This window comes from Amblyomma maculatum, chromosome 6, assembly GCF_055883805.1.
Source record: "Amblyomma maculatum isolate TAMU_Amacu chromosome 6, ASM5588380v1, whole genome shotgun sequence".
In the NCBI taxonomy this organism is placed as follows: domain Eukaryota; kingdom Metazoa; phylum Arthropoda; class Arachnida; order Ixodida; family Ixodidae; genus Amblyomma; species Amblyomma maculatum.
Window position 1 is genome coordinate 85,951,511 of NC_139349.1, and position 14,378 is coordinate 85,965,888.

At 46.5% G+C, this 14,378-nt stretch overlaps 1 protein-coding gene across 1 annotated transcript in view; it reads right to left on the minus strand.

The window, feature by feature from the left end:
• Nucleotides 1-13,687, minus strand: part of bbx (bobby sox) — a 249,484-nt gene extending 235,797 nt beyond the window's left edge. The window contains exon 1 of the mRNA XM_084607079.1: nt 13,615-13,687. Within this exon, the coding sequence (XP_084463205.1) occupies nt 13,615-13,632 (18 nt within the window). The 5' untranslated portion in view covers nt 13,633-13,687. The remainder of the gene's footprint in view (nt 1-13,614) is intronic.
• Nucleotides 13,688-14,378: the final 691 nt, after the last annotated feature.

Genomic DNA, 14,378 nt, shown 5'->3' on the forward strand with positions numbered 1-14,378 from the left:
GCTTTTGTGCAAGTGACCACCACGTAAATAAAATTATGTGCTGGGACGTCTACTCTCTTCTGCGCATTGATGATGATCTGAACTGTTTGCAAGGGGCTGAACTCTTTTCATCCCTCGATCTATGTTCTGGGTACTGGCAAGTCCCCATAGATGCGGCCGATTGCCCCAAAACTGACTCTGTAATCCCCCGACAACTTATACGAATTTACAGTTATGCCTTTTGGCGTTTGTAATGTGCCTGCAACATTTGCGAGAATGATGGACATCATTTTGTGGGGACTAAATGGAAGATATGCCTTTGCTACCTCGACAACATTGTCATCTTTTCTCCAAAATTCGACACCCACCTCTACCGCCTGCCTGCCTTTCTGACACCGGCCTGCAGCTAAACTTAGAGAAATGTCGTTTTGCCGCTCGTCAACTATGTTAGGGCTCGTTGTCTCCAAGGAAGGCATCTCTCTAGTTCCAGCCAAACTTCATGCTGTTGCTGCCTTTCGCAACCTTACTTCTGTCAAACCTGCACAGCTTCCTTAGTCTCTGCGCCAACTTCCATAGGGTTATTTGAAACTTTGCTTTAATTGCTGCCCCTTTAACACAGCCTCTATTCGGCACTTCCGACTTTTCGCAGTAGTCACCCGCATGCGACGATGCGTTTTATACCTTGCATTGCATCCTCCCTGAACTGCCCATCCTGCGTCCTTTCGACCCGACAGCCCCTATCGAGGTCCCCACCGACGCCAGTGGTGCTGATCTCTGTGCTGTACTCGCGCAGCGCAAGCCTGGCTGAGCTGAGTACATTGTCTTCTATGCAAGCTGCATCCTCACGAAGACGCAATCCAATTACTCAGTAACAGAAAAAGTGTGTTCAACTATCATTTGAGCTCTTACCAAATCACGCCCTTATCTCTATGGTAGTCCTTTTGACATCGTAACGAACCACCACTGGCTTTGCTGGCTATCCTCCCTGAAAGACTCATCCAGCCGCCTCGAAAGATGTACTCTTTGTAAGCAGGATTATGATGTCCGCACCATCTATCGCACCAGACACAAGCACCAAGATGTCGAGGCCCTTTCTTGCCGCCCGCTTCCGGTCGAGGTCGCCAGCCTCTCAACATTCTTAGGCTCCCCAATATCTCTTAACATCAGAGACAGGCCTTCAGCGCAGCGCATGGACGCCTCGATTGCTTCTCTGCTTGATTTCCTCTCTGACTCTATGGTGAATTTTCCCTTACGTGCTCTTCGTCGCCAGGCTTCTTACTTTGCAATTCGTAACAATCTCCTCTATCGCCGCAAGTGGTTATTACTTATTCCTCGCCACCTACATTGGCAAGTCTGTGATTACTTGCATGCTGACCCACAATGCGGTCACGCAGGGGTATGCAAGACATACAACCGGATCCAGCTGCATTACTACCGGCGTGGAATGTACAACTTCGTCTTCAAGTAAATCCGCTCGTGCCTGGCCTGTCAACATCACAAGCCTCCAGCTCACTGCTCTGCTGGAGAGTTGCAGCCGCTACACTGGCCACCGCGTCTCTTCAAACGCGTAGGGATTGATCTATATGAACCCCTCTTTGTACATTGCCAACGATAACCTTTGGGCCATCGTCGTAGTTGATCACTTGACGAGGTACGCAGAAACTGCCGCCCTTCCATTCGCCTCAGAGTTCGATGTAGCCTAATGTTGCAGCGGTCCACACTTCGCTACGGAACACCTCGCGAACTGCTCAGTGACACAAGACGCGTTTTAAGGCGAAAGCTTTTAATGCCTCATCGTTGGACAAAAGGTTGTCGACAGAGGTTTGTCAGCAGAGGTGCCACGCTTTCGAGAGCGAGAGTTAAAAATAAACAAATAAGCCTTGTCTTCACCGGGAACTGAACCTCCATCCCTTGGATCCCCAGCCGGGCACTTTACCACTGCGTCATGCCCCAGATCGTGAAACGCTCTTCATAATTCCCCGTCTACTGTGAGGATGACAGCAGGATTCTGCGCATGACAGATACTGCGCCTTTCCTTTCCTGTAAACGAATTATAGAACGCCGGTGAACTTTAATGCGTTCAATGAAATGCTGGTTGTGTTCGACAAGGGGCGCACGATGTACCGTCCCGACAGGTCATGACGTCACCAGGCGATTCATGCATATATGAAGCTGACCCCGCCGAGCGTCCGATCCAGGCATTCGTGCGGCGCCTTTCATTTGCTGCTTTCTCGAACATCGCACCACACAGCAAACAGAAGCAGACCCAAATGTCTAAGAGGCGTTAGTACAGCAGGCATCAGCGGCGTTTGAAATTGATGTTCAGCATAGAAAAGGCGCAGTATCTGTCACAATTCTCCGCGAACACATGTACCACGCCATAAAGGAAGGGAGGAAGGTGGGAGTGAAAGAAGAGAGGGAAATAGAGGTGCTGTAGTGGAGGGCTACGATCCACCGCGCTGTAATGGCTTTCGCCTCATCGCACTTCAGTGGTCCAAAGTGCCCTCTAGAATTTTATTCTTACTGAACGTAGTCGAAGCTCTGCTCCACAAGTGCAACATCATTCATTGAGCCAGCACTGCCCACCATCCGCAGACTAACGGCCTCACAGAGCGACTTGACCATATTCTTGGCGATATGCTCTCTATCTACATCTCATCCAACCACTCATATTGGGATCTTACCCTTCCATATGTCCCATACGCCTACAGTACCGCAACGCAGCGGATTACCGGTTTCTCTCCTATCTTCTTTATGGCCATCAACCTTCTGTGCTTCACTCGATACTATTCTTCCATGCCCGATGTATCTGAGCATATTCCAGTTTTGCAAACTACCCGACACGCAAAACAGTGTTGCTGAATTTCCTCTTCCCCCACCGCTGCCATCCAGTACTGCAAGAAATCCAGTCACGACAGCTATCAAATAACCCCGAACTTCTCCTCTGGGAGTCTCGTGTGGCTCTGGATCCCATCCAGTAATCCGGGTCTTTCTTCGAAACTTTTTGCCAAGTTTCATGCTCCTTACCGAGTCGTGAAATGCATCTCGCCTGTTAATTATGTGGTAGAACCTCTGATGCCCTCTTCTGATCTTCATTGGCGAGGACGCAAGACTGTTCAAGTCCAGCACCTCAAGCTATATTATAACCCTACCATCTAGCCCACGCCATAACTCGCCAGGATAGCTTCTCTTCTACCCAGGGGCAATTGTAACGATGACGAAGAGCACTCTTGTGAAGAATTTCTGAGCGGCATTGCTATCGCTTTGTGTGTGTTCTCGGGCTGGACCTGTCTGACCACGGATGCTGCCATCACTGCCTCTTTGGTCTCAGTGCCTTCCCATAAACTCTCATCTTACAAGCCAATACTGAAACTTATATTCTGTTAACAAACTGTGCCTTGTATAATCACTGTTTCAGATGTATACTAATACCTTTTACAAAACTATACACCGTAAAACTGCTGTTTTAAATTTATGTGAATATGTGTTGAATTTCTTTCCTTCTTGATCCTCAAAGAAAACCTGAGCCTGTATTCCGATTTTGCATCGTTATCAAAGTATCGCTATCTAATGTGACCTCGAGCCATCTGATTGGTCGAAATGCCGGAACCGGAAAAGGTGACAACATTATCTTGCGACATTTCCATCAATCAGATGACTCGAGGTCACGTGAGATAGCGACACTTCGATAATGACGCAAACTTGGAATACGGGCCCTGCTTTCATGTTTCATTTTCTTCTTCAATGGCCCCAGAAAAAAAAATGCAGTATCGCTGCAACACTCTTAGTCACTATATTAGACATGCCAGCACTGTAGTTATGTACAGTTTGCATCAACTTTGAGTACAGCAACAAAATATTAGGCCTCAGACCAAAGAAATAAACTTTACAACAGCCAGTGGTTTTCAGGTAAAGTGCTTGTGCCTGTCTGGCTTGTCAAACTTTGATGCCTTACTTTGGCATAAGCACTGCCTTAAAACCTACCAGCTGAGGTGCTTTGTTTTCAGAGCAGTCGCATGGGTGGCACGCTGCTACAGTGGCTAGAATTGGGAAGTGTGATGAGCGGCATGCAGCGCCCACGGGGCGCGTTGAAGCCTTCGGAGAGGAGCCGCGAGGGGGCGCGCGCTGTCGCTTATACGTTGGCCGATCCGAGTCGCGCCGGCTCTTTTGCACGCCGTCCGCCGCTGACCGCTGTCGGAAGTCACGCTCGTTTCTTTTCGTGTTACAGCAACAGAGAAGTCTGTATGCGTACTCATGCCTTGTAAACAGAGTCATTGTTTTGTGCCAGGATGTACTACAGGCTACACAAGTCATGTAAAAAGAAACTGTCTTTGTTCGGGGTTCCGAAGGACCAGGCTGTGTTGGCGCAGTGGCGGCGAGCAATTCCACGTGCTGACAAGGAACTCGAAGAAAACTCCGCCGTGTGCGAGCTACACTTCGACGAGAGGTATATATCCCGCCACTTTGAACACACCGTGAACGGTGAAATTGTCCGGATTGACAGGGGTAGGCCTCTCTTGCTCCTGGGAGCTGTGCCTACACAGTTTCCTAATCTCCCGCATTACCTGTCAAAGAAGTTGCCTACAAGCAGGAAACGCCCAGTGAGGACTCCACTTTCAGCTCCACCTAGCAAGAAGAGTGCAGGAGACGAGCTTTCACCAGTGAGTGTTGAGACCGAAAGCCTCTCCAGCTCAGTTTTATTTGGGGACTTGGCCCTGCCGTCAGCTGCATGGGGAAAGCATACGTTAAGTGTTTTGCCTCTGACTGTGGCTTACAGCGTGTGTCGGACTGCAGTGGATAAGCGTATCTTGTTCGCAGAAAAGTTAGTTTTGTTTTCACGACAAGGGGGCAGTGTGACGCATGACGTTTTTGTCAAAGGAGTGCAGCAAAAGAATGTAGCGTGTGACGACCCTGCATCGCTCCTCGAAAGAGTGGACGCTATGAGAATTTGTCCGGGTGCAGGCACTATACACGAATTTCCATTCGCGCTTGGCAATAAGAAGATTGTTCTTTCAGATACGGCCATATCGAGCCAGAAATGCCAGGGCATCACCACTGAAGGCAAATCATGCATTCAGTGCAAGCATTTACGGAAGCCTCTTCTTAACCAAAGATCAAGAAAACGGTGCAGTCCGACTGGAGTAGCCCGAACTTCAAAGCGTAGAAGAGCACAAGCCCAAGCCACTCGTCGATTAAAAATCAAGGTAGCACTTTGCACTCAAACTATTGAGAAGCTGAAGAGCCAAAGTGCAGAACTCGAAGAGGGCGTCCTCGCAGACCGGTTGAAAACGCTTCCACCAAAGCAAAGACTTGCTGTGATGCAATGTTATCAAGCCGCTCGCCGCAAGTCAACAAAAGGCATGCACTACAACCAGGACTGGTTGCTAGAATGCATCATAATGAGAATGAAAAGCCCGAGGCTCTATGAGCATATCAGGCGGGAAGGCATACTCATTCTCCCAAGCAGAAGCTGCTTAAAGGTCCACATGCGCAAGTACAGAAGTGGGTTCGGATTTAACCCTGCTATAATCACGGGGATCGCAAAGAGAACTAAATCTATGGATGCATTCAAGTGTCACGGTGGCCTCATCGTGGATGAAATGAAGCTGACGAAATGCTTGAACGTTTGTACAGGAGGGAAAGTGGAAGGTCTGGTCGACTTGGGAAAATTCACTTCGGAAAACCACAGACATCTACTCTGCGATCACGGTCTCGTTATTATGTTTCAGCCTGTCACTGGTTCCTGGCACCAGATACTAGGAGTCTTTGCTTCCCGGGGCAACGTAAAGGCTCCGCTTTTGTCAAAAATTTTGATAGAAGCGGTTTTACTTGCTGAAAAGACTGGGTTGAAGGTGGGTTATATCACGGCGGATGGAGCATCATGGAACCGTTCAATGTGGCGTCTTTTTGGGATTTCCGGCTCCTCGACGTTCATCAAGCCATCTACACCACACCCTGTTGACGCAGCAAGACGCCTCTTCTTCATTTCCGATTTTCCGCATTTGGTAAAATGCGTTCGAAACGGCCTTGTCAAAGCAAGGTATAAAACACCTAAAGGTTCCGTATATATTGAACATATCAGAGCAGCACACAACGAGGATAAGTGTGCGCTTACTCTCAAAGCGATGCCAAAAATCACTGCTGCTCACGTGAACCCAAACAACTTTGAGAAGATGAAAGTGAACTTTGCTTTTCATCTTTTCAGTCCGCAAGTGCTTCGTGGCCTGTTCTTATACCAGAAGCAAATTAAGGAGCAATGGGGTGATCCCGCACCGACGGAAGCCTTTGTTTTGCTGATGCGGAAGCTTATAAAGGCCATGACAGCACGCATACCATCTGAAGGATTAAAACCTGACTCTACAGCTGAGAAGCACATCAAGGATGTACTAAACTATTTAAACAGGTGGGAGGTTCATGCAAAAACTTCACCAGCAGGATTCCTTTCGGCAAGCACTGCCGAGGGGCTAAGAGTCACCCTTCAAGGCACACTTCATCTAATGAGGTATCTTCATGAGCAACTTGGCTTTAAGTACCTGCTGACGTGCCGACTGAGCCAAGACTGCCTAGAGAAATTGTTTGGAATAATAAGACAATTTTCTGGCTGCAACGACCATCCCACTGCTGCGCAGTTCTTGCTCACCGTGAACTGTCTAAGTTTTTACGATTTGGTTAAAGCGCCGAGCAGCGGAAACTGTGAAGGGGGAGATCTGAAGTTTCTCCTTAGTAGTGAAGATTCTAATCAAGAACTGGATGCATTGCTGGAAGGTGGGAAGATTGAAGAAGCTTCTGAGATTGTAAAGAAGTCCTTAAAGCGTTCTGACCATGAGTACCCTGAGAAGATGAGCGACTCACGGCTGGTATTTTTCATGGCAGGGTATGTTGCCCGCAAGACAATTCTAAAAACTGGGTGCAAGGAATGCAGTGATAAGCTGCTTGTTTCCGCTGACGACGCCAATGAATAGCTGGCCATGTTCACCAAGTTCTGTGACAATGGGGGCCTCATTTACCCTTCGGAAGAGCTATTCGCATTTGTCGATGCCCTCAAGACCACTTTTACGATGTGGTTCAGTTATAACGAGCTCCGCAAGGACAGCTTGGACGAGCTCGTTTCCTGCCTCCAAAACAACAATGTCACACTGGGCTGTGCACAACACGGCCCCAGCCTCAGCAACCAGATCAAAAAGTTCTTTCTAGTCACTCGTCTGCACTTTTACACGAAAGCCCTCAACAAGGAGAGAGCGTCTTCTCGTGAAAAGAAAGAGCACTTGAAGCTTAGGCGCGTCACTTAGCGAGCATCGAAGCCTGAGAATTGTATTTTGAACTGTTTGTGAGAAACTTTTCAAAGTTAACTTGCATTTCTGAGAAGCGCTCAATAAATAAAATGCTTACTTCAGAGAAACCACCGATGAATTTCTGTTTTGCGTTCAGTAACGCGTGAGCGGGAGATAATCGGGCAAAGCAAGCTTCTGCCAACCTTCAAAGCGCGCTCAGTTCGGTTAACTTGGCACCTTGGAATTGCCAGTGGGTTAGCGTGATTACTCTATTGCTGTTTCTCGCCATGTTCCAAAGAAAATATCTGTTACGACACATTCTTTTTGCGTTGTCGCGTTTTGGACTGCGCATGCAGGGCTGGCGGCTGCTGGAGCTGACGTGTGAACGAGCGTCAGCGCCATCTGGTGGTTTCCTCTAAAGGTGCCACGCACGAACGGGCGCGGTCGTCACACTTCCCAATTCTAGCCACTGCAACGCTGCCTTCAAACACTGTGACACCTTGGCATAGTTGCTAGACTCCAGAGGCAACACCCAGTGTCAAGCAGACCCTTATGAACCAAATGGTCATATGATTGCTATCCAACCACCATAAGCAACTGACTACCTCAATTTTCATTGTCTACTATGCATTGCTAAAGTCTGATGCTGGCTGGCCATTTAAAGCAGAGAACACTTGCAAGTTGAAAAGGTATGTATGTCTCGGGTACTCTCAAATTCCACGTGCCTATAATGCCATGTGCAAACATGTCCACTGCAACGACAGCTGCCACATGACAACTTGCACCAACTTTCCTCTCTCATATATGCCGCCTTGCTTACATAAAACAGTACAATAAAAAAACTAATAATAAAATAAAGCTGAAAACCATGCGAGAAACTGTGTAACCAAATGCTCTTCTGCACTGGCATATTTGTCTGCATAATTACCGAAATGGCTGAAATAACATATTATAGTCAAGGCTTGCAAGTGAAAAAGCCAAACGCAATATCCCCCATTTTTTTAAACTTCAGCGCCCTCCACCACCTTCCGATTCTAAGCATTTAGTAGAAAAGTCTTTTTTGAAAAAGCTTGCATGTGAATACAAGCACCCCCTTTCCTTGAAAGGCTGTCAATCGGGCTTGCTCACTCTGCCAGAGCTGTCAAGAGTCCCAAGGTGGCACCCGTGGCGCCATCTCCAGTTTACTGTATTACATCAACGAATTAAGGCGGACAACACTGAAAACTAGCTGAAGGAAACCCGATAACTAATCAGAGTGCAGTTAAATGGACCTGGTATTGACTGCACTTATCAGGTTTCCCGGGCATCATGGCACGCATTATTTGGTTTGGTATCAGCTGTTAGAGAGCCATAACGAAAATCGGAGCGCATTTGGAGAGGGCTGCCTACAGCTTGAAGTTAAAGAGTATGCCATGTTTGCCATGAAGCTGACTGCCAAGGTTGTTTGCCAAATAAACTGTTATTTCTTGCGCCTGTCATGTCAGGATATCACACCGAAAAGAAGGGGGAGCCCCCTCACTTTGGGCATCGCGATCGCAGAAAAAAGAACATGCTTAGAACCAAGTAAATATAGTACATGTATTCTTAAGTTGCTCTTTTTATGCACAAAAATAGCAACCGATGACAAAAAAGCAGCAGCAGCATCACAATGCGTGAATTGTGTAGCACAATTCCGTGTTAGCAAGTGGCTGTGCGTTACAGGGGCCAAGCGCCAAAAATTCAGTCAGGGCTCAAAAATAATGAGCCCTCACCCCAGTTCAGTGCCACAGTGGTTAGGGTACTTGACTACTGAGCTGGGGAACCTGGGTTAGAACCCGGCCACAATGGCATGTTTAGATAAAGGCAAAACACTAGCCACTCTTACAGTGTACAATGTCAATGTGTTTCAATGAATGCTAGGTAGCTGAAATTATCTGGAGGCCTCCACTAAGGTGTCCCTTATAGCCTCAGCCGCTTTGGGACGTTAAACCCCACAAACCAAACCAAATCAATAATGAACCTTGTGCAATGTAAAGAAAAAAAATATATCTCCAGTTACAGCAAAAGACATTGGTAAGGTGCTGCCAAAGTGCCACCCAAACCATGCCTACCATGACCCTCTTCAAAAGACACCAGCCACACAACAAGCAATCGCTCTCTGTTGGGAGGAGAGACAAATGGAATTATGTGGGGAAGGAAGGGCACAGCGGTGAAACGTGAAGCAAGCACATTGCTTGTAGGAGGACATGCAGCGAGTCAGACCAGCTAACTATGTGTTGGACAAATGACCCCACCTACGGCCAGTGCCTTCTCCGCCGAGTGTATGTGGTGACTAGCGCTGAAGACAGCAGGCCTAAGGCAACCTCGCCTGCATCCTCTGCTTCACAATGGCATCACAAAGAGCAGATGCAGCCTGATGCTCTTTGAGACATGATTTCACAATCTCATAGCTAAGCCGCTATCCTGGACTCTCTCATCTCGTAATTCTTCCCATCTCACATGTTTCCTTACTCTCTTAATTACGCAATACATCGTAAATGCATTCCTCGTTTCTTACTGTCGTGTCCTCCATTATCCATGGTTATAACAATCATTTACTGTTAAAAGTATTTTGCCTGATGCTATTCGCTCTAAGGTAAATTCATTTTGCTGACGAATCTGCCCATGCCTGCCCAAACCAACATAGACAATTAAATGCAACTAAGAGTCCTGCTGTTTAGAGCGAAATGTTCCACTTAGAGAAAATGACTGCAAGCTCTAACATTGTGCTGCTGCACTAAGTACGCTGTTGTAAATGAACCTGACATATACATACCTCCTGGTGAACCACACTTTCAACAATACCACTACTCCACTACATAAGATTAAAACTGCCTTCAACTATGACAATGCACTAAATCATTTGTAAAAGATGCACTCTACATAAAACAAATGGCAGTAGCTGCACAAAAGTCTAGACTAGGCCCTTCAGCTGCTGAATGCATCGGCCTTTACCTTCTTGTCAAGTTCAACAGCATGCACGATCATCTCTAGGCTGCCTTTGCAACTTGAGAAGCCTCTGCAATCGGTCACTTGTCTTGGAAAATAAATTGGTTCATAGGAAGGGAAAGGCACAGTATCTGTCACACTTGTTTCTGTGGGCACCTGAACTGCGCCATAGGGGAAGGGTCCCTTTGCCGCTTTCAGTGCTTTAAGAGTTGCCAAATTCAGCTTTTCATAACGAACAATGTGCTCAACACCCCTCTCTGCTTTCACTGTGTGCCATGCCACTGTAGTAGTAGGTTGCCCTTCAGTTGCTTTAGCGATATATATTTCACCTTAGCCATCATCCTATCTATGTTGAACTGTCACTGGCGAAGAAGGCTCGACCAGCCCCACTGCATGACCACAGTGCTAGCCCCTACTGCCACCATATGGATGTAAGATAGAAAAGACGACTTACAGATTTAGCGTGAGAGGCTGCAGAGGTAGCTGAATGGTCAAAGAAATCAGAAATAGAGGTGCTCTGTTTGCATCAGCACTGGTTTGAATACCATTGTGAGCCATTGCATAATATGCCGTTTTCTACTAACTATGATTTTGATGAAAGATTTCAAAAGTTTTTTTATAAACTTGTGCTCGTGCTCAAATCCCGTGCTCATTTCCTGGACTCCCCATCATGGCTTCCGCATTGCCCTTCCCTATCCCACACTATCCTTCATCTTCTTCCTGGCTCTCCTGCCTGCCACGACCCCTGACCTCAGCCACGGACGGCCGCCACGCAAGAAATAAACCTTTTTGTTTTTACATCCCCCCTCGACCTGCCTATGTGTCCCACGTGGGCAGAGGAATCACCCACAACCTAAAGTATGCAGTGATTTCAAGACAAATTGAGTCACACAGCCCTCTCAAGAACACGGCCATAAGTATATTTACAGCATACATCCTTACACCTCTGTCCACCCAGACACTAATTCACATTCAGAACTGTGGATTCAATCCTCAGTTTCATGGCTGTACTGTGATCAGCAGAAGTCGAAAATAAATTAACACAAACGCATTGGTTTGGGGGACAAAGAAGTCTTATTTAGGCTATGCTGGCACCATGTTTTTCACCGCATTTTTAATGTCTTATACCATTTTTTCTATACTATGTACACGCACGGTTCCAAAAGTGTGTGCAAAGAGTGCTAGGTGTGTGGTCAACAAAGATCGGCAGCAAAATATGTCAATATTCCTAGGCTAACCTCGAAAACACTCACAGTAAGCAAAAAAAAAAAAAAGAAGAAGAAAAGATAAAATTCTTCTAATAAGAAAGATTTTGATTTTTTTTTTTTTTCCCCATTTGTGGGCTTGGGTTAATTTTGAATGACTTTCACTGACAGTCTGCAGTAGTAATAGCAGTATATGACTTTTATTCAGTCAAGTTAGAGGCCGAGCATGTCGACTGCCTAGACAAATAACTTATCCCCCTTGCCTCTTCCACTGCCCAACTGCTCAGCAGTCGGGTTCCAATCCCTCCCCTTCCATCACCACCTAGCTAGACTGGCGCTGACTGAGAAGAATGCAGTCGGCATGCTCGTTTGCAGTATGGAACATCACAGCCTTGGTTGACATGCTTTAATTTAGTTCAGTGCATGTCATTACTTTCGAAAAAACCTTTGGCCAACGACGGAATGAGTAAGCAGAATCTAACAAGAAGCGAAAATTTGTGCCTGGAAGGTCAAACTTTAACAGTTCTGCAGCAATTTTATACTAACCAATACAAAACCATTGTCCTTGCTTAACATCACATGGGAAAATCTTTCAGCCATCATGTGCAGTGGCATTCCTGCATGCTGATGTCTCCCCCTCATTTTTACGGTATCTTTATATACAGAAACACATTTCTGGACTGAATTCCAGGCTAATTCATAGCAAAAAGCAGAAGTCTTGTACTATTAATAATGCCGTGCACAGAAGAGATGCAAATACAATGTTATGCAGCTTTGTTATGACAATCCTGGGAGCAATACTTGTGAGAATGCATTAACATGATAGACATTAGAGACATTACACTGGTATGAACATTTAAGTTAGTCGCTGATTCCACTGCTCCCGACACGCACCAAGGCCAGAGGTTTCACACTAGAAGCATGCCTAAGCTCCTGCAAACCGTTAAAAGTTTCACGATTCACATTTATAGCAGAACGGCGATTTTTTTCGATGACGACAGTGCTTACCGTCAGTGTCTTGACGCTAGTAAAAATGGACGCCGTTTCTGTAGCACTTGAAATCGGCGCTGCATCGACAAAGCACTTTCCTTATCTTGCTTTATCATAACTTCACAGAGAATGACATGCTATATCGTGCCGCAGCACTAGTGATTGAACGCCAATCTGCGTTTCTGAGGGCAGCGTCACTCTACGAAAAACACGTTCTTTCTGGTTGCTTGTACGTAACTGCGATGCCGCGAAGAGGCGCTATTTATTGCCAAGCTCATGCACCTCGCAACGTTTCTTGTATTGCCGCAGAGTGACTTTTCGTACCTACAGGTCCGATATACACTGCTACTTGTCGATATTTCCCTAAGTATATCCGCAGACAGTACCGTTTAGAAAGCTAGTTTAGCACAAAGTTGGGTGCGCCTGGCATATTACGGCACCATTTTCTATGTTCGCAAGCAAGAGCCTCCTGAAATACGCCGAGAGCGCCACAAAAATGATGTGTAACAAGCGCGCCAAGTCACGTCTGCATTTTTAACGCGATATGATGAACAAGCGTAAGCAGGCGCAAAGCAGAGTTCGAACAGAGAGGCAACAGCGTAGCGAAACTTCGACTCGATGCGGCGAACCCGCTCAAGGCGGGACGCATCCTACGCAAAAACAAAACAAAACAAAAAAATAAAACAGGCGAACGCGCAAGAAAAGCGGCGCGCGCAGACGTAAGCAAAAAAAAAAGCAAAAAATGAAAACACGCTTTCAAGGCTAAGGCCGGCGAGGCCTTGAAATTCAGCGCCGAGATAAAGCTCTCTTTTCACGAGATTGTTTATAAACAGTTAGGGCCCACAATGCGCGCCACAATGATAAATCCATTAAATTCATGCTTTCGTACATCAAATAAGCGCCAGGCAACGAAATGGCGGCTGCAGCAAGGAATATTTTCCTCGTGAGCGGCGGCGGACACCATTGAAAACAGGACCAACTCTCTTCCTCCCTCCCCCCCTCCGCGGTACGTGTACATCCCTCGAATCGGCCACTTTGAAATTGAAACATTTCAATGGAAATGTTTCGTCCTGGATGGGCTTTGTTGTCAGACCGAAAGGTAATCACTCATAGAAGACTTTGATGCAGTAATCCCATTTCAAAATCACATTATGACAATGCAAAGCACTAAAATAGATCGGTGGGTATAAAAATGGACTTACCTCGCCTCCATGAGACATGGCGATTGCGGCGCCCTCTTTCTCTTTGACCTTGAACAGCGGAAGCTTCTGCGGCGCTAGCTTCCTTTGGGTTTACCGCTCAATACTAGTTGCGCACACAAATGCCATCAATGTTAAACTTACCTTGCTTCTTAAAACAAAACAATTAACGTTATTAAGTATTAATAACTTGATAGTTAATAATAGAGCTTTATGATAACTATTAATAGCGTCGTGCAGGTCGGTGCGTTTGGCCGCCGCTAGTAACGCCACTGACGCACCATGCCATCATCATCAGCGCCGATATTATCTTTTTTTGGCCGCCCGTCAGCGTCAGCTGCTGGCTCTGCTAGAGAGTGCTCCTGCCCTGCGCTTCGGTTTTGTTTGTTTGTCTTCTGACTTTTTTTTTTTTTTCTTTTAGTATGGCGCAAGATGGTCAACATCACGTCTGTTTACACCGTCTTTCTTTTTTTTTTTTTCATTTGTTTTCGAATTTACATCAACTTGCATGGTGACTGATCTTGACCTTAAGCTGGGCGTGGTTGAGCTAAGTTGTGCCAGTAATTCACAAACGTCTCCTTTAGAACATTTTGTAAATGCTGTCAATGCCTCAGCCTCAGTCCATGTAGCTTTTGGCTACTTGGTGCCCGGTGAGCGTTCGCCGTACAGTGCACGAATTGATGTTGTAGGCTTGCAGTTATAAAAGTCCGTTTTGCGAGTTTCTCGATTATTTTTTTGACGGCGAGTAATTGAGCTACTAAAGTTAC